This window comes from Castanea sativa, chromosome 2 (genome assembly GCF_040712315.1).
Source record: "Castanea sativa cultivar Marrone di Chiusa Pesio chromosome 2, ASM4071231v1".
Classification (NCBI taxonomy): domain Eukaryota; kingdom Viridiplantae; phylum Streptophyta; class Magnoliopsida; order Fagales; family Fagaceae; genus Castanea; species Castanea sativa.
The window spans coordinates 19,464,541-19,488,620 of NC_134014.1; the positions used below are offsets into that span (position 1 = coordinate 19,464,541).

The window sequence follows — 24,080 nt, forward strand, 5'->3', positions numbered from 1 at the left end:
AGGGGAAGAGCATACGTTTGCCTATAAATTACATTTCCCTTGTTCTAACAATGAAGCAGAATATGAAACCTTGTTGATAAGGCTGAAGGCTGCCAGAAGGTTAGGCATAAAGGGCTGAAGGTGTTTGGTGACTTTAAGTTGGTGATAAAACAGGTAGAGGGAATTTATGGAGTGACTTTAAGTTGGTGATAAAATAGGTAGAGGGAATTTAAGTTGGTGTAAATCTTGATGTCAGCCTTTATAGGAGATTCAAAGGCTAGAGATCTTCTGGCTAGAAATGGCTAGTGATGCTAAGGAAGAAAAATAGAGCTGTAAGACTTGTTCTATAATACCCCACATACTTTTATTTGAGGTTATTATTAAATTTTCTTTTAAATATAATTGATGGGCCATAGGTATTCTTTTCATTAGTAACTGCAGCTCGCTACCCTACTAAGCCCACATCTCTAATACGAATTACAGGGTAGAGGAAGAGATAATCAAGATTTTCATAGAAAGGGTTTTATCAAAGAGGCTAAGAGGTGTTTTTCCTCGGAGTTTAGAGCACTTACAATTGAAGAGGTAATCAGATTGTTCAAGGTATGATTTCTCATCATTAGAAACAAAGAATTAAGGAGTTAGAATTTTATCATGGAACACTTTAGTGATGTGTAGATTGTTGAATTGGTAGTTTCTTAGATTATGATTTACACTATTTCAATAATTTTTGAATCATAGGTTGCCGTTCGGATTCTAGAACAAAAGCCGAAATTATTAAATCCATGAATAAGGCTTGCATCATTTTCGTAGGACTATAAGAGCTTTTGGGCTGTTGATCTATACCATAATGTTAATTCTGAGTTGTTAGACATTTTGCACCCAACCCCACACATGTTTCAATAGCTAGCTCTCATTTTGTCAAAGTCCTATTTTCTTTTATTGATAGCTTTGATAGTCTATCTAATGTTGACTATTCCCAAACACAATGAACCATTTAGGTTCAACACGTCTATTGTTTTTTTTAAAATGATAATGACAGATTTAAGATTTCATACCAAAATTCTTATATTAAACTCGTAGGGTCAATGAATGTTAAATTCATGAACAGAATCATATTGGTTTTGGCCCACCATTTGCATTGGGGTTATATATTAAATCCTAAAGTGTTGCTACTGCATTCCTCATGGTTTAATGAGTTTCAATTAATGCAAGGATGTATTATTGATTAGAATACCATTGGTTAGAGAAACATTAATTTGGTGTTGAAAGTGTAATTAGTTCAGCAAAGTATAATCCTAGTGAGTCCATTTGTATAGTTCTATAACTTAATATTTTGTAGAAGATATTAAGTATATTTCCATGATTGATTATAGGTCCTATTTAAGAGTATTTTGAGACTATTTGGAGGGTGTTTCAGCTGGACTTTCAGAGTGATTCAAGTGCTGTGAGTAATTATGCATAATATGCATAAGTTTTGTTCTTTAGGTTCTTAGAAGTTAAAGGTTTTCAAAAGTTATATTTTTAAGCTTACATTTTAAAAGTTTATCAAAAAGCATTTATACACTATTGAAGGAGAAATTTCGACTTTTAAATGATTTTTAAAGAGAAACTTTGAATTTCAAATAATGTTTTGAACATCCAAATCCCATTTAAGAGATGATTTCTAAAATAAACTATTTTCAAAAAATAATTGAGTTTCAATGTAAGTTTTTTTTTTTTTTTTTTTTTTTTTTAGTTCTTGTTCTTTAAATTTGTTAAAACCAAGTGAGTTCAAAGTCATATTCCTAATCTCCAAAAGATATTTAAGATGTTTCTTTTAGCAATTTGAATTTTCAGATTTACTCAAGAATTGTAAAATATTTATATAAACTCCTCAATTCCTATTCTTTCCCTAAGAGAGTCAAGCATCCTTTGATTTATGTATCAATTTAATATTGAGATATTTGATATGCCTTTATTGTTGGAATAATTGTTAATATTAAGAAAATTATTCTATGTTGTATAAACTTTGCTTTTTGTGATATGTGACTCAAAATAAGTGTTTTTAGAATTAATCAGATATATGTGTAAATCCACTCATAGGATTGTATGTGAGAATATGTGTTGATCCCTCACCAGTAGGGTTTAGATGTTAGTATCCACTCATAGGATTGTATGTGAGAATATGTGATGTGTATATGTGACACTGTGCTCTGATCAATTATTTGTATGTGTTTTCGAATGACTTTAAGATTTGATTATATATGTATTAAGTGGTTCTTTATATGTTTGATATTTTGAGTGAAATTGTGAAATCAAACTCATGCTTTGCTTGAGTCTATTTCGTTGTGTATTATGTATAATTACTTACTAGATTTGTGGTTCACCCCATCAAAAAATGTTTTCAGATTAAAGTGTAGTTGGGAATATAGAACCCTTGGATCGCTTTGTAAGGTGCAAGGTAGAGTATGGAAGTTGTAGGCGACTTTAGTATTACTTGAAGACTTATAGAATTTTAGTTATCTTTATTTTGTAATTCATGTTTTATATAGTGGAGATTATTTCCAATTTGTGGAGTTTAGATTTTTGTAAGACGTTTTTAAGAGAATTGTTTCTTTGGAGTTTTAATTTATTTTGGATTAATTATGTTTATTGAGTTATATAAGTTCAACAAGTTAGTCATGCATCTAAATTCATGTTCCATGGATTTGGGTTGTGACATGTTCTGTTATTCCTCTAGATCAAGCAGAGGTGCTTAATGGTGAGTTGTCGGAAGAAGATTGGCAAGATCCATACTTAAGATACCTTTTGCAAGGTATTTTGCCTGCTGATTGTGTACAAAGAGAAAAAATAAAAAGATATGTGACCAGGTTTAAAGTGGTAGATGGGAAATTGTTCAAAAGAAGTTTCCAAGGGAGATGGATGGTATGTATTCCTACTAAAGAAGTTAATGGCATTCTTTCAAAACTGCATGAAGGAGAACCAGTGTTTGGAAATTTAGACCTTGGTTGATAGAACTAACAAGTTTTAAACCCAAGTTTTTAATTAGATTTATTATGAATAAAACTTGTTAAAACAAAAAAAAAACATTAATATCATGTCAAAATCATATGCAGCAGAAAAATAAATAAGACAAGATATGATGACCTAGGAAAACCAATGAAACAAACCAGTTTCACAGTAAAAACCTGGGGGGAAACCTTCCCAAAAAGCAATTCACTATAGTAAAGAGAAGTTTCAGATCTAGTACAAAAGTTTTGTCCCTAGACTCTATAATCCCCGTAGATGAACTCACAGTAGAAACCTTCTACCGCTTTAGAACCTCTGAACTCTTCAATATATGAATGCCACCCTTTGATGCACGGATCCCAGTATGTGACTAACTCCTTTGCACGAATCCCAGTATGTGACTCACTCACCAACTTGAGGAAGAAGAATGTTGGCTGCAAAGTTCTTCACTTCATCAATAATGAAGATCAAGAAGCACTTGGTTACAAAACCCTAAGGCGCAAAGACGCAGTAGCTTCTTTCAGAGAGAATAAGGTTTCAGTCACCTTTTTGATGTGTTCTCCTTGTATTCTCTTATGTGACAGCCTCTAAAATAAGCCTTATATACGTCTAGGGTTGTGAGAAAAGAAACCCTACATAAATACAAAACCATGGGCCGAAAATCAAATCTAAAAATTCTGATTTTCGTAACCTCGATAGATACCTCGATAGATAGCAGGTGTCGAGCCTCATCAAACCTCGATAGATAGCTATCTGTCGAGCAGCTGTCCGTAAGTGTTCAGCTATCTGTCCAGCTTTAGTGAACACCTTTTCTTCACTTGTTTCTTAGTCCAATCTTCATGGCTTTAATACTAGACTTGAACAACATATTCTTTGAAGTATTAAACACATCCTAGATCTACCCAAATACAAGTAAAATGCGTTTGGTCAAAGGATTAGCCAATTACATAAAATATGTCCTTAACAACCAACAAGACAACAGGGTGAGTGAAAGTTGTGGCAAATGGCTTTGCACTAGGGATATTATTGGCCCACAATGCAAAGGGATGCTCAAGAATTTGTAAAGAAATGTCAAAAATGCCAAAGGCAGGGAGATGAAATACACACCAGCCATCAGAGTCTTCATACAACCATGGCTCTATATCCATTCCACAACTAGGGACTGGATTTTATAGAACCTATAAACCCCCCCCTCTGAAGGATGTACATGGATATTGGTAGCCACTGAGCTATTTACCAAGTTGGTAGAAGTTGTGGCTTTAAAGAAGGAAACAAGTAGCTCAATGGCTAATTTCTTAAGGAAGAATATAATATGTCATTTTGGGGTACCCAACAAAATTATTTCTGACAATGGTACGCTATTCCTGAATAAGGATGTGCGCCATTTAACGGATTGGTACTCCATTTCTCACACGACATCTACACCTTATTATACCAAGGGAAATGGTTAAGCTAAGGCCTTTAACAAAAGATTGTTAAAGATATTAGGAAAAATGACTAAGGAGAATGGAAAGGGGTGGAAGGAAGAGCTTCCTAAGGGTCTGTGGGCTCATAGAACAGCCAAATCACAAGCTACAGGAGCTTCACCCTTTTCTTTAGTCTATGGCATAGAGGCTGTTATCCCAATTGATTCAGTAAGGCCAGCGGTGAAATCAGAAGAGATTGCAGGAATACCCAGAGAAGAAACTTTGGAAATTATGGAGGAAATGCGCCACAATGTTGCCTTTCATAACCATCTTCACCAGGCTAACATGAAGGCTAGGCATGAAGGCCAAGTCAAAGAAAGGAAGTTTTTCAAGTGGGAGAACTTGTTTGGAAAGCTGCCTCGCATGTACGAGGAGTTGCTGGAGCTGTTAAACATAAGATTTCTCCAACATGGGAAGAACTATACATAGTAGAGGAAGCACATGCAACAGGACATTATTGGCTAAATGATCAAGCAAGAATAAAGGCGTATAGCCCTATTAGCGGAGCTCACCTTAAGAAATATCATGCTTAACTTTTTAAAAACTTTTTTTTTTTGTGTGGCCATTATGTCAAAAAATGATTTTATGTTTTGCAAAGCTTATACTATAAACAAGACTTATATGCAGTTATCTCATATGATGTTGCTCATAATATACATGCAAAGTCTAAACAGTTAGTGAAATAAGGCATGGTAAAGTTAGAGTACAACCCCATGGCCTTTCAAAACCACAAAAAAATAATACAACTTGAAATTTAGAGAATGTTTGTGAGAAAACTTAAATTTTCAAGGGAGAAGTTTGGATTGCTCAGAGCTCCTAACTCGCTTTCCAACTTTTCAATCTCTTTTCTTAAAGAGTTACGTTCTGCAGTGACACCTTCTATTTGAGCTTGAAGGGTAGAACTTGCTTCTTACTTGGATGAAAATTCTACTTGAAGTCTGTTGATTGATTCCTAGAGCTAAGTGATTGAAGTGACATGCAAGTGTGGCACTGATTCTGCTTCCTTTTCTTTGTTGATGCACAAGTTTTCTTTAACTCTTAATTCATGAAGTAAGGACAAGGAAGTATGAACAGAGGGTCTTGCCTTCTTTAGGTCCCTCAATGCCATGACACTACTCTTTAACCAGCCGACATTGACACGTAGGCTCTCAGCCTCACTCAGTGTGGAAAGGAAATTGTCAAGGGGGAAAGCTAGACACTCCTCTTTACCCTTTGACTGCAGTTGGGATATGATAGACCTAATTTGCTATAAGAGAAAGCCTCTAAGTGATAGGGTCCACTTGCTAGTATCCCTTATGGTTTCGGGATATTTGGAAAGTAATAGAGAACAAGTTACTCTCAGATTGAGAGAAACTAGTGAGAGCAATGGATCAAATGCTGTCAGAGCGCTTTCACCCTCTTATTCCTTAGAAGTAGCTTCTATTAAGTCTTCTTTCTCTTGAAAATTTTTGGTGTACACCTAATTTGAGTCCTCCCTTTTAGTGTTAGACCTTGTCTCTTCATTGAAAGTCATTTCTTGTACAGAAACCTCTGGGGTTGAAGAAGTGACCTTAGCTTTGGGGCGAGCTTGAGGAACAGAGCTTGTAACCTGTCAATGGTCAAAAATAGAGAAAAGAAGAAAAGTTACTTGAGTTTAGAAATAAAAGAAGAAATTATAAGAAAGTCACTATAGAGGAAAGAATGTACCTTGGGCTTCTTACTAGAAGGGTTTTTGCAGTCTTCTTTATCTTGGTGCTTAAAGGTTTGGCTTTTGGAAGGGGCTTCAAAGTCAAATCCCCTTGAAAGATAGGTTGAACGTCCACCCGTTGGGCACCACTTTCCCTAAAATTCCTAACACGTTCTCTGATGTCAGACGACCATGACTTGAACCTAGGTGAAGGCAATCCATTTCTGGTGGAGGAAATGAAGGGGATCTCAGGGCTTGATACTAAAATCTTGATGAGATTTTCCGTTTTAAAGTCTAAAGAAGCCACTATAACAAGCAAAGCTGAGGTAGAAAGATGTCCCAGAATACCTTGGTCAAAACCAAGTTGGCGGGCAAACCTATGGGGGTTGTAGGTTTGACTTTCATACTCACCTTGAAAATAAGCCTGGAAATGAGAAGGAAAAGTACAAGCAACAAAATAAAGTTCTTCCTCAGACCAAGGGGTGTCTCTGTAACGAGAAACAGAGATGCTTTCTAAGGAAGTGAACAGTGGAGAAACTCCACCCTCCAAAATAGAATAAGGTCTAGCTGTCTAGTTAGTTGGGTCATTTAATAATTTGTAAAGGAAATTGTTGGAAGATACTGCTACTTTATTCCAATACTAAGATCGTGGGAAACCTTGGGGTGATGGCAGACTGGTCTTTTAAGAGCTTAACACTCTAGGGACAGGAGCATAATTCCTAAAGTGTTCCCACGACCATATTTGTAAAAATGTAATGGGTACGAAAGTTTCAACTTGAAATCTACCCCGGGAGCGTTGCAAGTCAAGGTCAGCATATTCCCTCCAAAAAGATCTTATCCACCCCCAGAAGTTGGCTTTGGAGCCTTTGTCTCCACCAACACTAGCATCCTCTAGTACTTCCTCGCTGGGGCTTTCCCTTTCCATGCCGCTTTTAGAATTGGTTTCTTCACTGCATCCTCAAGGAACTTCATAGCTTTAGACTCATTAAGAGCCTTTGTCTTCGCCAACACTACCATCCTCTAGTACTTCCTTGCTAGGGGCTTTCCCTTTCCCTGCTGCTTTTAGAACTGGTTTCTTCATCGCATCCTCAAGGAGCTTTATAGCTTCAAACTTATCAGGAGATAAAGAAATGTTGACCACCTCACCATCCCCGGACAGAGGAAGTCTCAATATCTCATAGACATCTTCTAAAGATATAGAGTTTTCTTGACATCATGTGAAGAATGTGTGAGTGATAGAATTCTAGCGGTATAGAAGAGAAAGCAAGCTTTCACTATCCTTGCTGATCTCCAAATTAGAGAATACAAGAATGGTCTCCACAAGCTTTACTCTTTGCAAGATATCCATAAAAGGAGGATGAGCTAACACCCTTCGACACTAGCTTCTCCAACCTCTGGAAATTGAAGTGCGAGATTTGAAAACCACATCTATAGTGGAAGCGAAATCTCCCCTACAAGTGGCAAGCCTTGGAATGTGCTTTAATTCCAGATCCATAGTTAGGAGATCATCAAGTTCTCTGCACGCTGTGTAGGGAGGGTCTTTAGAGCAAGGAGTTGAGTCCCAATCGAGACTTTTGTCAAATAGGTAATGTTCAAAGAAGGGAGGAATGATCCACTGTTCTTCTATGGAAGGATTTTCATCTCCTCCTAGAAGGGGTTTGTTACCTTTTGAGGCAGAAGATTCTGCAAATTTGGCAGAGCTGGATCAAAGACCGCGTTTCACACTAATGGTTGATCTGTGAGAAGAGTTTTGGGTTTCAGGTTGAAGAAGTAGAAGAAGAAGATAAGGAAAAAATGAGAAAAATAAGGAAGGAAATATTTGTTTTTCCTTTTATACTTTGAGAAGTTAGTGTTTTCCGCCCAAAAGAAAGTGGTTCAAAAAAGGAGACATCTTTTCAAAATTGACACGTGTTAGCATGGGGAAGAAATTGAATTTCTGACAAGGAATGACAGTTAATGGTGCTAAAATCAAGAAAACCGCATTTACTGTCTAAAGGCAAAGGCTTAACCCTTCACTAACCGGTATGATTTAATTCATTACATTTCACATTTTATTAACTGATATGTTTATCCTTATGTGTTGTGCAGGAATTTGATATATGATAAAATAAACATATAATACAACATAAAAGAAAGACAATAAACATATAGTAAATAACTTTCTATCTTTTATATATTTTTGTGTCTAAAAGTTTTTTCTACAAAACATAAAAGAGGGATTTACGTGATTTGACCCTTATGGCCTATCACCTCTTTTCTAATTATGAAAGAACACAAAAATTCTTACCTCGAAATAAGAAAGATAAAGTTTTTTTTTTTACGACTTAAGCCAAAAGATTGGCTAAACAAAATAAACCTAAATAAAGAAAACAACAACAATTAAGAGAGAGAGAGAGAGTGAGAGAGAGAGAGAGAAAAATAGTAGCAGGTTCAACAGAGAGCAACTCAAGGAGACCTTGGCGCATAGGAATCCGTGTCATCCCCAGAGTCTTCTTAGGGATAATCCGAAGCCAAGTACTCCATCTCCTCTTCATCGTCATCATCCTCTTCTTCCTCCTCTTTGCCTTCATCATCCCCCAAGTCGGAGCCATCAAAGGGCCCTAAGAAGAGCTGTTAGAAGAGTCTGCCTCCTAGGAGTCAAAGAGCCCTGAAGCACTGTCCGAAGAGTTTGTCTCCTGGGAGTCAGAGAGCCCTGAAGCACTGGACTCCGAGCTTAAGCAGCCAAGCCTTCGCCTTCTCCTACGATGAATGGGTGCATTCAAGAATGCAGCAGTTGCTACCTCTTTAGCCTTCTCTTCGGCCCTCAACCGAAGGTCTTCAAAGTTCTCCTCCTTCTCGTCACTCTAGTCAAATGGAGCAAGCTCCTTCGAGAATGAAGACCTGAGAAGGCAAAGGGTGGATGGGAAAAGGGAGAGGAGGATGCATGGGGCTTGGTGGTGGGGAAGGAGTATACTCACTTGAAGCACTCTCGAAAGAGCTCGAGGAGTGCTGTGGGGAGTTAGAGCCATCGGAGGAAGAATTTCAAATTTTATTTTCATGGAGATTAAGGTTTTGAAGAGAGATCAGAAAGATACAAATTGAATGAAGGTTGAAGAAGAAACATTCCCTATTTAAATCTTCAACTGTTGTTAAGTGAAGGAATATGACATTTATGAGGAGTAATATTTGTCAGCCAAAACGCAAGAAAAGAAGAGGCGCCAAAACGGCTAGGAGCACCCTTTTGAGCCATGTGTCCGTTTTGAACTTCAAAAGGCATGATTATTGGAGTGTTAATGCCTAAATCAATGTGACTGTCAAAGGCCTTTGCCATTAAACTCCATTGACAGTCAGGGGGCTAATGTACATAAAACCATTAAGGCATGGGAGAATGCGTAAGTGGTTGAATCTGGACTCTACACGTGGAGCAGCTATGAGGTAAGGGAGAGTAGGTGATGGCTAAGAGATTTTGTCTTGGTCAGTGCTAAAGGCGTGACTTCCTTGGAAAGGAAGTGAGATTTACACCTAACACAGTACTCAATTATTACCAAAAGGGGACATAGTGACTTTTCAGAGTCGAAGGCTATGAGGACATCCCTTATTGGTTGGATGCATAATGAGTCACCTTGGAGACACATGTACCAATCACAGTATTCCTGATGTCCCTCTTGATGTCCAAGACTTGTCTCCCAAATAGTGGCAAAGTTACCTACTTACGGGTCCTAGTGCCACGTTGGCGCAATTCTTATCCCTTAGTCAGCAGATAACATCACAGCTGTGAGAATATCTCAAAAGAGAGAATATGATAACTTGACACCTGTCCTTTTATTGAGCCATGTTCCTTAGAGTATAAAAGAAACATGTAGCTGATCTTCTAGGGTAAAAACCCAAGAGATATTTTGAGATGAAAGTGGAGAGTTGGTAGGAAAGAAAAGTAGCTCCATAGTAAACTATCTCTTTCTGATACATAATACAAGCTGAGTCGAGTAAGAATGTTATGTTCTTGCTCAAATCGTGGTTTTTTTTATCCATTCCCTAGGGTTTTCCACGTACGTTCTATGTTGTTTTGATAGTCAGCTTCTTATTGTCTAAATGTGCGTCTTTTTCATGTCCTACTACCACTTTCTTTATTTCTTGTTTGAGTGTCGTGTCAAAGTTTGCATTTTTTTGAGCTTTCTTATGTAAATGTACTGTTAGATAACTTATTTCACTTTCATAAATAAGCTCAAATCTAACTTGCACGTACAACCCCTTTTCTAAATTAATTGTTCTTGAGTTGTAATACTTTTTGTCTATTGTGTTCTTTTGATTTCCCTTATTCTCTCAATTAATCTATGTTCTAGGCACTGAGGGGATAATTAAACAAAGCCCTAAAATTATAATCTCAAGCAAGGTAAGTCTTCTTTCATGACTTTTCTTTTGCCATGAATCCTTTTGTTTGATATAGTTTATTCAAGTTTTGTTTATTGTGTGTGATCATTATAATCTTTATGTGATGTATATGAAACTGACCATGACATAGATTTATTTATTTTTTGGTTCCTCTTTAGCTTCTTTGAACTCCTTGTTTTTTAACGACGTGATCTCTTCAATTTATTTTGTTACATATCTGATTTTGATAAGATGATCATGATCTTTATGTTATACATGTTAATCTGATCTTGTGTTGGTTAAGTTTAGTTCTTGTTGTCCTTCATATTTTTTTATTTTTTTATCATTCTTTTGAATTAAATTTGAAAAATGCAATTTTTCCAGTTTTGTGTAAGGATGCATGCACATGGTCAAGTATGCACACAGATCCAAAACCCAAATTTGGGAAAAGCTTGTTTTTATTAATTTGATTTGTTTTTCACACATTGGTTGACTCTATTTGACCATGTTTTTGGTTAATTAGTTGTTTGGCATATTTTTTTAAAATCATCTTGCCATGTTAGGGTTAATTTGAGATATTTATTTTTGTGTTTAATTTTATTTGTTATATTTTCCTTTTTAAGATAACCTGTTTGATTTGTTTTAATTCATTTCCTTGAGTTGTGATGTGATACATAACATGTTGATTGCGCTATTTATTATTACATGCAAGATGTATGTTTAGATTTAGGATTAAGGCTCATTTAATAAAACCTTTAATTAAATATGACCGTTCAACACATAATGGAGGTCTGTAATGACCCAAGTTTAAAAAACAAAAAAGGGGGTAACGTTAGATATTTTGGGACCACACGTGCCCCACCTACCCATTTGCTACCCACCACTCATCTCACACTATCACTTCCTCTCTTGGCCGGTCATATCTCATCCTTATTTGTTTTTTTTTTTCCTTTTCTTTTCACTTAAACACACACTCCTCTCTATCATTCTCTCATCCTCTCCCACCGGTACCTCCATACCACCATCTCCACCATCATTTTTCTGGCAAGATCATCGGAAAATTTTTAAGAATCTCTAAGTACCTTCACATCTTTTTTTGAGGTAAAAGTTTCTAATCTTTTAGTGGGTTTTATACTTCTGCTTGAGGTTATTTTTATCTAAACTTTAATAATGATACCCATGTGATTTATGAGCATTGGAAGTGATATTTATGTGTTTATATGTGAAAGGCCAAACACGTCTTGATCCCTTGTGATGGATTAATTGATTAATTAGCCAAGTTTATTAATTAATCAAATTAACATGCAAATGCGTGGTAGCACAAACAAATCACCAATAAACTAAAGTATGCAGCGGGAAATAAATTGACACAGTGATTTGTTTACGAATGGGGAAAACCTACACAGCAAAAATCCCATCGGGTGAATTTAAGGTCACCACTCCCGAAACTCTACTATTATCACAACAAGCGGTTACAAGTAAAGGAATCTCAAGTACCTTACCAACCTACAATTGAACCCTTACCCCAATACCCAATTGGACTTGTTCTGTAGTGACAATTTCTCCTTTCAATGCACGGCTCCTAAGTACGTGACTAACCAATTGCGCGGATCCCAGTACGTGACTTCAATCACCAACTAGAGAAGACTGTTGGCTGCAAAGTTCTTCAATTCATCCACACAATGAAGATCAAGAAGATGCTTGGTTACAAAACCCAACGGTGCAAAGATACAGCGACTTCTTCACAAGAGAGATGAACTAGGGCAAGAACTTCGTCTCAAGTTACAATTTGCATGAACAAGGATTTCTCAATGCTTGTGCAACTTGCCACCCTTTGACGGCCCTTAGAATAATCCTTTTATAGGTCCAGGGTTAGGAGAAAAGAAGGCCCAAATACACATCCACGGATTAGAATCAAAATAGAACTTAGAATTTGTTTTTCTTAAATCTCGATAGGTACAGGTGTTGAGGTACTGTCGAGCAGCTGTCGAGCCTCGGGGCTAGAACAGCTTCTTAAATCTCGATAGATGCAGCTGTCGAGCTTTAATGAAAAGTACTTCTAAGCTTGTTTCTTGGACAGACTTGCATGGCTTTAACACTTGATCTTGAAACCTTGTTTCTTGAAGTATTAACCACATCCTAAATCTACCCAATTACATGTAAAGTGCGTTTTGACAAAGGATTAGCCAATTACATAAATAATGAACGACATATGTTCTAAACAAGTGAAACACATATGTCCTAACAATATGTATGGGTTTTGTATTGGTGAAATTATTTGATGAGTGGGTTTATGGTTTATTTATGGTGGAAATTTAGGGGTTTTGAGTTATAACATGTGATGGTTGGTAAATCTAATTTTTCCATTGCTATTGGGTTTATGTGGAGTTAATTGAAGTTCTAAATTTCTTGTCTTGGAAGATATTTTGATTTTGCTTTCATGGGTCTCTCGATGATATAGTGTAAATCTTATGGAAGCTAGTCATAATGTTGGAGATGACATTGAATGTGTTAACTTTATAAATTGGAGTTTATGCCTTGTGAATTAATTTGTTAAGAAACTTTGGAAGTAGAATATATTATTATTATTGATGAGATTAAATACTAGGCTTGCCTAATTAAGTGCTTATTTGGCAATTCCTAACTTGTATCTAGATACAATTTCAAGCTTTATGCTTATTGTAATAGGCTTGCTTGATATTGTTTAGGTTTTAGCTAATCTCCTTTGGAGTTTGGAGAATTAGGTTTTTTGCAAGTTGCAAGGTAAGTAGCTTTTTAATGGGATTTTTTGAAAATAACCATGTTGCATAAACGTTATTTTTGGGTCAAACACATTTTAGAAAATTATTTGTGGAACTATATTTTTCTAAAAAGTGTTATGTTGTGACCCTATTATATATTATTATATACGAAAAGTGCATCATATTTGGTATTACATTTGGGGAAATGCATAAATTGTTGACATGTGATAGGCCAAAAACGTATTGACCCTTTGTGATGGATTAATTAATTAATTAGCCAAGTTTATTAATTAATCAAATTAACATGCAAACGCGTGGTAGCACAAACAAATCACCAATAAACTAAAGTATGTAGCGGAAAATAAATGACACGGTGATTTGTTTACGAATGGGGAAAACCTACACGGCAAAAACCCCACCGAGTGAATTTAAGGTTACTACTCTCGAAACTCCACTATTATCACAACAAGCGGTTACAAGTAAAGGAATCTCAAGTACCTTACCAACCTACAGTTGAACCCTTACCCCAATACCCAATTGGACTTGTTCTGTAGTAACAATTTCTCCTTTCAATGCACGGCTCCCAAGTACGTGACTAACCAATTTGATGCGCGGATCCCAGTACGTGGCTTACTCCTTTGCACGAATCTCAGTATGTGACTAACTCCACAGCAACCCTTTGATTGTTGTAGTTGATTTGCAGCAGCTTCATATAGAAACACTAATAAGATCTTCAATGTTAGTGCAAGAGACTTTGCTTGGTTACAAAACCCAAAGGCGTATAAAAAACGCAGCAAGAACTCTTTCTTCTGTAGGAGGAGGCTAGGGTTTCAAAAAGAAAACCTTATGAAGCTCTCTAGGGTTAGGTTTTTCTTTTTCCACCTCCTTTAAATAGGAGCTTAATGGGCTCCCTTATTCCAAATAGGTTTACACAAACCTTGGGCTTTCCTAGTCCAATAAGAATTATACAAACCCATAAAGAAATAGCCTTTTAAAGAAAAAAGTTGTTGGCTATAATTTGAAACCCGTAAGCTCGATCGATCGAGACATCTGTCGAGCTTTAATGAATCTCGACAGATCGAGCTTCTGTCGAAGAGGTATCGAGACCTGCAGTTTGCACTTTTCTTGAGTAGTTCTTAGGTAATCTTCATGTCTTAATTTTAACCACTAGTAATGATCATCTTGAACCTACTTAGATTTACCCAAATACAAGTAAAGTGCGTTTTGTCAAAAGATATGCCAATTACTTAAAAAATATGTTCCCAACAACATGGAAAATATTAGCATCTTTGATATAATCTTTGATAAGGAATTCATGGATTTTATGGTATATTGGAAAATTTAAAGGTGCTTATCTTGACTTGTATTTATTGGGAAACTGATAGAAAATCTTTTTGACAAAGAATGAACTTGAAAACCTTAAACACTTTGTGGAAGCTAGATTTTTTAAGTTTTTATTTTTTATTTTTAAATTACCTATATATAAACTATGTATTTGAAAGTACATGTAACTTGTGAGCTTTATGTTGTTTTAATCTTATGCCATGTGTGATTTCTCAATGATCACCCAATTTGGTTTTCGTAGTGTTTGTGACAATGGAATCGGATCTAGGTCAGTGCCCTTTTACTTTGGATGACGCATTCTTCCCCGCTGTCTAGGGGGGGAAGAGGTTTTGTCCATGAAGGGAGAGAAAAATCTTGAGTTTATGGGTGAGGCTGCTGCCATGAGGCCAAGAGATTGCATACCAAAGAGGACAATATCATGTCAGTTGTGAATGGGTGGATCCCCTGACCGGTCTATGTGGTAGTGTGGTATATTTGTAATAATTACCATATGTTAGATTTTATGGCTTTGGAATTATATTGTTAGTGCTTATAGATTATAGTATATAGTTTCAAGGTATTTACTTTCAGAAACTTTGTGTTCCATTATTTAATCATTCTTGTCATACTAATATTGAAATAATCTTCCAGTATTCAGCTAGAATTTCCCAAATTAAAACATGCTTTGTAAACTATTCATTATCATGAAACTTGCATTTTCCTTACCCCCATTAATTATGCTACTTATTGAGCTTTAGCTCATCCCATCCTCTAACGGTTTTTCAGATCAATTAGTTGTACCTTGGGTATGGAGTTTACTTCATTGGTGATGATTGGAGTGCTATGTCAAATTTGGAGACTTTTGTTATAAATGGTTGGTGACTCAGTCTTGCTATGTTCAATGAGGCCTTAATTAATTCTATAGGAGGTTGGGCACTTGAGTTTTGTTAGACTTAGGCATGGTAGGCCTAGACTCGATATTAAGGTTCTTTATTCTTGATAAGATTGTGACTTTGTGTAATCGAATTGGAGATTTGTAATATATTCATGTCTTATGTGGAGGCGCATGATTTTTTAGTTATTGTTCGTAAAAATGTGTTATAAAGCTTTGACTTGTAATGCGGAGATCTTAGTATGGTTATATATTATTATCCTGTGGAAAAGAAAAGAGAAATCTCCTACATTATCTCCCCTGATAGTCCTTTTCTCATGCTTTGGACCCTTTTGGGTTTGGGGTGTGACAAGGCCGGCCCACAAGCCGGGCGGTCTTGGGTGCCTAACACCTTCCTAAGCCATACCTTAACTACAAACCCATAATCTAGTGTGTAGACCTATGCATGTAAATGGCCCAAAATGCCCAATTTGGCGATTCCCAAATCTCTACCTTCAATCCATTTGGCTGAGACATACTTCCAATGGGGGTATGAACCATGCGTGAGTAGTGTAAGACGGTGCCCTCATGGAATTTCACAACGCCTGTCATAAGATGGTCCTTTGTTTTGATAAACTCTTAAATTTTTGTTATTGAAAAATAAAAACAAGCTATTAGCTATAGCCTTTAAGGCTTAAAGACTTGGGCTTTAAGGTTTGATTAGGAAAGGTGTGGCCTTCATTAATGTTTTGCTAGCACATTGGAATTTCTACCAGGTTTCTATGCAAAATCTGGCAACCCTTATTTTCGTAATAGATATCCGGCAACATTTTTGATCAAGTGCGTTGTGGCATGCACAATGTGATCCACACCAAGCTTCCGCAGTGAAAATATAGCAGGAAGCAGCCTTATTTTTGCGTTACATGCGCCACGATGCACTGACAAGGTTTCGCACCTTTTTATATGATGTGCACCCACATGTTTGGTCTAAGGCACACCAAAGCACAACATGCACCACAAGGTGAAACTTCATGTCACTAATTGACACAGATGTGGGACAATAACACACATGATACATCATGCACCTAGTAAAGCATAGATATGTATCTACTTCATAAGCCTTGAATACATACACATATTCCAAGGTCAAGAGCATTTATGGTTAAGTTGGGGCTACCTCTTAACAACGAATGGTCCATCATCCAAAGTTCATGATACACAATAATTTTGCAAAGCATGCACAATATTTACATCATACAAAAGTAAGAATGTAAACATATCCACACCCAGAAGGTGTGGCCTAAAGCAAGGTGTAAAAGAGAACCCTAATCTAGAAAAGCAACAAGACATGGTTCTAAAAGAAATGCTAAGGTGATAAACTACTAAAATCTGTTGATCTATGCCATTTTGCTTGCCTCTTGGAAGTATGGTGCATGCTCCATCCACCACATGGAAACACCAAATAAAGCAAACAAGCAGATAAAAAGATATAGGTTTGCAAGCAAACCAAAAAAAGAAAAAGAAAAACAAAGAGACATGTAAACATATATGTAGCAAATGTAGGTTTGAATTATGTCCATAAATCTATTGAATTGAATTGAATTACTGACAACACACGTGCCAATAAGCGACATTCCTAAAAATGGGTCTCTGGGTTCCTTGTATATGGATAGATGTGAACCCACACGAAATCCTATCTTAGAGCAAGAATGGTGACACATAATAACAAACAAGCAAGTAAGGGGGCAAACAAAATATCTAAATCACACATGATGACATAAAGAAAAAAAACTGATATAAGCACATACATGACATAAGCAAAGATGCAAAGACATAGAAAAGCATGTTATCATCACATGCAAGGATAAATGATAAACATGTTATAAAGCATATACAAGGCTAACATGTAAAAACTCTAACATGCAAAAGCTAGGCAAGAGAGAAAGATGGGAGAATGCCAACATGATCATCATGTAACCAAAAGGTTGCACCCATGTAAGCAACATGGGAAAATGGTGCAACCAAACATAAACAAGAATATCACAAAAGTGCAAAGAAACATGCTAATGAAATTACAAAGGGTGCAACCAAACATATACTAGAAATCGATAATAATAGCATAGGAAACATGTTTAAAGATGCAAATAAGCAAGATCTAAGCATGCAAGTATGGATCTAAAGGAAGAACATAGTTTTAAAGCAATAAAGCATCCAAACATGGCATCACATAAAAAGGTAAGTGTGCGTTTGGATAGGGATGGAAAATTAAAATGATTTTATTATTCAGCTTATTTTTGCTACTATTCATGGGCCTCAATGCACTTTTTGGTACTATTCATGGGCTCCACTGTACTATTTCAATTAACTTTTACCTTGATCTGCAGTACTTTCAGCAATAAATTTTCAGTTTCAGTAAAATAAGCGGTATCTAAATACATCCTAAATGTATAAAGGCAAAGAAGACATTAAACATGTATTTTAAACACTAATCCAAACTCTTTGAACAAATGGTTGTTTAGATGCAACCTTGACTAAAAAGTCAAGATCCTATTGAGACCCCATTTTGCAACCTGCATTCAATTTCATATCATCAATATTGGCCATTGGATTGCTTATTTCATATCATCAAAGTAATCCTGATGTTGGAATGATCAAAGTGACTAGTCATAAGCCTTAATCGGACCACATGATTGAAAGTTATCATCAAATCAAGCTTTAATGATCAAGATGCACTCTTAGAAATTATTTCATGTGATTATGAATAATTAATTTGATTGGTTATAATTATAATCAATTTTAAATTAATGACGAGTTATAATTTGATTAGCTAGGACTACAAAGTTGTACACACTTAATTAATTAGACAGTCAAGCATTAATTATTCTTGAGTCCAACTACAATAAAATTTTGACATGAAATATGACCAAAAAAAAAAACCTATAGTACTTAAATTGAGTCACGTGTTCACGAGTTTGTCCACGAACATATCATTATGTTTAATTTAGGTTCATTTAATAATTGAGCTTAACTTGAGCTTGGCTTGTTTGCTAAATAAATGAAAATAAACAAGTGTTTTTCCAAGTTGAGTTTAAGCTGTTCATAAACAACTTATATTAGACCTCATAGCCATGTGTTTCACATTTTCATTTTCAATTTTTAAAACTCATTAATACAGAGAGATGCACTTTATGATTACAAAACTTATTGCACAAGAAATGATTAAGATACTTCTCCCTTATTGTTTTTGGCTTTAAAGCATTTTATGAACTTCATTGTGTGGTTAAAGATGTTACTCTTAATTTTTTTTTGAGAAACCAGACTATCAAAGTCTGGAAGATGTTACTCTTAATTGATTATATATGTTAGAATACTATTAGAATATAAGCCCACTACGTTTAGACCTATAGTTGTAGCTAACTTATAAAACACACCTTGCCTATCTATATATAAGGTAGACTCTTACACTTTATTACGTATAGTTTAATACATAATCTTTCAGAGTTTAACATAGTATCAGAGCAACAGGTCTTGAATTCAAGCCCTTGTTACCAACTCATCTCCCATTTAAATTTCCACGTGTTAGGCTCCCACTCAATAGTAGCTCAGGTGGCCCACAAAAGAAGGGGGACTATTAGATTAAATGAATAAATTCACCATCTCATTTTCATAAGATAGTTGCCATCTCACTCAAGCAAAGTACGCCATTGACCTCATATCTCGAGCTAGTATTTTTGGCAACAAAACAGTTGACACACCCATCAATTATAATAGTCATCTCACTCCAAATGGTGGCAAACTTCTTCCCAATGCAAGTCGATGTAGACAACTAATTGGAGGTCCTGTTTATCTCATTGTTACTCACCTAGACATCTTCTATGCAGTTCACATTGTTACTCAGTTTATGATTGCCCCACGATCCTCTTACTATGTTGCTATTCTCACTATCCTTTAGTAGTTAAAAGGAAGTAAGTTCTATGGACTAAAATTATCTTCTAAGTCATCTTTGATTCTTTGAGCATACTCAGATGTAGATTGAGCATGTGTTCCCACTAACCATAAGTCTACCATTGGGTATTGCTTTCTTTTTAGTGACTCTCTTATCCTTTGGCAAAGCAAGAAGCAAACTGTTGTTGCTCGATTTAGCGCTGAGGCTGAATATAATGCTCTTGCAGACTTGCACAACCAAGCTTCTGTAGCTGCACTAGATACTACGAGATCTTGAGTTGATTGCACAATTTCCACTCCAATCTACTAAATGCTTTTCAAATTGTCCACAATGACGTCTTTCATGAGCATACACAACATACTGAGATTAACAGCCACTCTATTCATCATCATCTACTCCAGGGTGCCCTATAGTAGCAATTAGTTTCTTCCCAGGATCAGCTTGCTCACATATTCACTATGCCTCCTCCATCAAGATGCTTTCGTGCTTTGACTTCAAACTCAAGTTGACATCATTTTACCCCACGATTATGAGGGGAGCTATTAGAGTATAAACTCAACAGGGTTAGGATCATAGTTATAAGTTACTTATATAGCACACCTTGTCTACCTATATATAAAGCATTCCCGATGACACAATTGAGTATAAGCTTGGTGGAAGAAACTCCATAAGTGGAAAAGAGTATATTCTTAACTCAAAGATATGAAACGTTCATTCCCGATGACACAATACAACTACTACATATTGAGTAACAAACTTTTTATTCTCCAAGCTTTGGAGGACATTATTCCTTAAAAACACAAACAACTACTTCTGCTTCAATTACAACTTCATGGGAAGCTTAATCCCTCCTCCTCTGTGACAGAGACTCTGATGGGCTAAACAGACCTGCCTCATCCCTATTATTCTTCAACTGAAAAGCTTCATTCTCATCAATGTCCAATGCGTTTTGTAATACATCTACTGGCAGTGTCTGGATAACCGAGAGGCGTCCAGCAAGTTGATTAGTGATGGCATTGTCGTTGGTCTTGAATGAGACCCACTCGAATCCCTCATTCTCAGCCCTCTTAAGAATAGCATAGTTTTGTGGTACAACCAAAGCCTGACCTCCTCGAAGTTCTCCATCATATACATTGTCTCCATTTTCATTCACGACCTGAATCCTGGCATTGGTCCTAAGCCCATGTATCACGCTGTTGCTGTTCAAGTTGTAGTATGGTGCCACAAGTGCATTCTGCACAAAATTTTTCATAAATTAAGATACATTCATGGAACCATATATGCATGCATATCATATATTATTGTAACTATGAAATTAGCAAACTAATTATTATTATCATTTAATATGACCAGAACATTGTAATTAAACTGACACTTTTTAGTTAAGTCAACAGAAACGTTCGTGATTCAAATTCCCTATTTCTCATTATAACTATCGAATTTTACAATATATATATATATATATTTAATACCAATTTTATGACTGAAATAAATAAATAGTGAAAGAAAGATGTAATTAAATTTTTTTTTTTTCTTTCTATTAAATCTTATAATTACCTTGGAAAGGAATCCTCTCACAACACTAAGTTAGTTGGAGGTGCTCTAGGACAGGAACGACATAACTGTTAAGGGTGGTGACATGATCGGGCTGTAAAAGTCAGCAAGTTGTGGGTCATTATTGTTGTTTGTTGTGTTCTACGGTTTCCAAACTGCAACGGCGATTGGTATGTGTTAGGACAACCTGAGAGAACAGCCCCCTGAATACCCCTACCTATATTCACAGTAACAAAAATGAATTGCCATGATCTAAATTACTAACCAAGTGTATATATATAAATCAATGGTAAAGACAAAACAAATTTCAGTAATATATTTTCACAAAAAGTGTCTATACATATGCACACAATCTCCAAAAACATTGCAAACAAAGTTAGAAAACGTGACTTGAAGTCACAATTTCCCTTATTTTTTAGGAGAGTGTGTACTATTTGTGCATTAAGGAATGTGCACTAAACATTTCTCTTCTCTTCTTATTTGAGAGAATTTTTACGTTGTGATTACTAGGGCATAACTTATTGATATATATAATATTCAGGAAAACAAGCATATATGCATGCCTTCGACAACATAGAAGAGGCGAGGTGCATTGGAGTATGAAGGCAATAATAGGCCTCTACGTTGGATAGTGTGGCGGAGTAGAGCGACTCCGGCACACTGGAATTGATCATCATTCTGATCCCAATACTTAGTGTAACCAGCCTCGGACTCAATCCTCTCAGAGGGTTCTTGGGCATCTAAGTTGTCGAGGCGGCACTCAGTCTGAAACTGGTGCTGCTGAGGGAGCCGGGTTTGCTGTGTGACTTGCTCTATCTGAGCAAAGCAGCCATGAAGAATGAGAAAGCAAATGCTAAGAGAGATCAAATAGGAGTAACCCATAATGGAACTCAGCAATGTATCTAGAGAGCGCTTTAACTCTGTTATGGTGAAGATGGGGGTTCCAGTAAGGCGGTATTTATAGGGGGAACAAGTGCATTAGCTTTTGGCAAGCGGCGAATGGTTTTGTTCTATGTTGTGCAATGTGAAAGTAGAGTTACTGAATCTGACCTTGAGAAGGAGCAACACGAAGTTCCAACGTTCACTTAGAGGGCGTTTGGATTCAGTGGCTGCGTTTCCACGTTTCAGTTTTCACGTTTTGCTTTTTTTTTTTTTTTTTTTTGATTCTGCTGCAGAGGGGGACATGTGCGCAGTGCGCGCACTGTGCGCACACTGTTCATATACTTTTTTATCAATTTTTTATTAAAAATGGGTCCCGCATCACTATTCACACATTTAAAAATTATTTTGCTACAGTGTTTTCAGTTTTCAGTTTTCAGCAATAAGTTCTATCCAAACGGACCCTTAATTTAAAAGAGAGCTGGGCTTAAAACGGTGGCGTATTACTAAATGAGAAACGACACTATTTCTACATTGACACACACATGTTTTGGTGGATATCTCCAAGCGACATCGTTCTACTCAGAAGTACCTTCTCTTCTTTCTGAACCTGTCCTGTTTCCTCAAGCCTCTAGAGTCCAGATATTTTTGATGTACAGCTGTATTGTTGGTTAGGAGTTTGTTAGAGTTTGTTAGATGGAATCTTCTAGAGTAGTTACCATTTGTATAATGTATAAATAGTGAGTACAGGTTATGTATTTATCTTAAGCAGGCATAATATAAGATTTTGATTCCCTATTTTCATTCTCTCTGTCTTTCATCATTGATCCACCGTTGATAAACCTTCAAGCTTGCTTGCTTTCTTTCATGGTATCAGAGCCAGAATCCATGGCTTCTTCTACTCTTATAAATACTACACCACCATCACCTACACAAACCATTACACAGACACCTTCACCTCCTTCACCACTGTTACTACTTTCTAACATGTCAAACTTGATGTCAATCAAGCTTGATTATACGAACTATAGTCCATGGAGGCACCAGTTAATCACAATACTAGAAGCTTACTCTCTGGTAGAGCACATCAATGGTTCTACTTCTCAACTTGGTAAGTTCCTTCTTGATACTCAAGGACACTTGACCTCAAATGTGAATCTAGAGTTCCAAACCTGGAAGATCAAAGACAAAGCTCCTTTTTTTGATCAATTCCACTCCTACTCCACAAGTTTTCTTTGTTGTGGTTGGAATCACCACTTCTAGGGAAGTGTGGAATACTTTGGAACAGAGGTTTACTTCAACCTCAAGAGCAAACATTCTCAATCTGGAGCTCCGAAGTCTTAAGAAAGGTTCAAATTTAGTAAACACTTTCCTGCAGAAAATAAAGGTAGCTCGTGATAAACTCCTTGCAGTTGGAGTAGTTGTGGACAATGAAGAACTTATATGTATTGTTCTTCAAGGTCTGCCTAAAGATTTTGCTCATTTTTGCTCAGCAATTCGCACCAAAAGTGAGCCAATCACTTATGAGCAACTTTCAATCATGTTACAAAGTGAAGAACAGGCTATGGCAGATAATCTTGATAGTTTTTCTCATTCTCTGGCTATGTTTGCTTCTGGCAGTAAGAATTCTAGTAATCATCAACCTCAGTCACACAATCATGGTGGTGGCTCTAATTGAGGAAGGAGAAGGAACAATGGTAATCGAGGCAGAGGTAAAGCAAGGTTCAACAACAATACTGGTGGAGGTCAGCATCAGTTCTTCACTCCTCAGTCTCAACAAAATTACAATTCAACACAAACTGCTCAGTTTGGGGACCTTCAAGAGTGAAAGACCTGTCTGTCAAATTTGTGGAAAGGCTAGTCACATTGCTGTTGACTGTTATCATAGAATGAATTTTGCCTATCAAGGCAAGAATCCACCAACCAAGCTAGCTGCTATGGCTTCAGCTTCTAATGCTGCTTTGACCAACAATCAAGATCCCTAGCTAGCAGACTCAGGCACCTCAGATCACCTCACTACAAACCTCAACAATCTTTTTGTTTAGTCACAGTACAAAGGTTCAGATCAGATCACAGTAGGCAATGGTCAACCTCTTCCTATTAATCACATTGGTAATACTTCTCTCTCTACCAAATTTCATGATTTTATCCTTAGGGATGTGCTTCATGTTCCTAGAATAGCAATGAACCTTCTTTCAATTCACAAGTTTTGTTTACACAATAATTGTTCTTGCCGCTTTAATGCTGATGAGCTTACTATTCAGGATGTTCCTACGGGGAGAATCCTTTACAAGGGCTGTGTGTGAGAGATCGCGCCGCC

At 36.5% G+C, this 24,080-nt stretch overlaps 1 protein-coding gene across 1 annotated transcript; it reads left to right on the forward strand.

Annotated features, from left to right (window-relative positions):
- Positions 1-4,460: 4,460 nt before the first annotated feature.
- Positions 4,461-4,862, forward strand: LOC142625015 (uncharacterized). Its single transcript, XM_075798730.1, has one exon. It carries the CDS (start codon positions 4,461-4,463, stop codon positions 4,860-4,862), a length of 402 nt encoding a protein of 133 aa, XP_075654845.1.
- Positions 4,863-24,080: the final 19,218 nt, after the last annotated feature.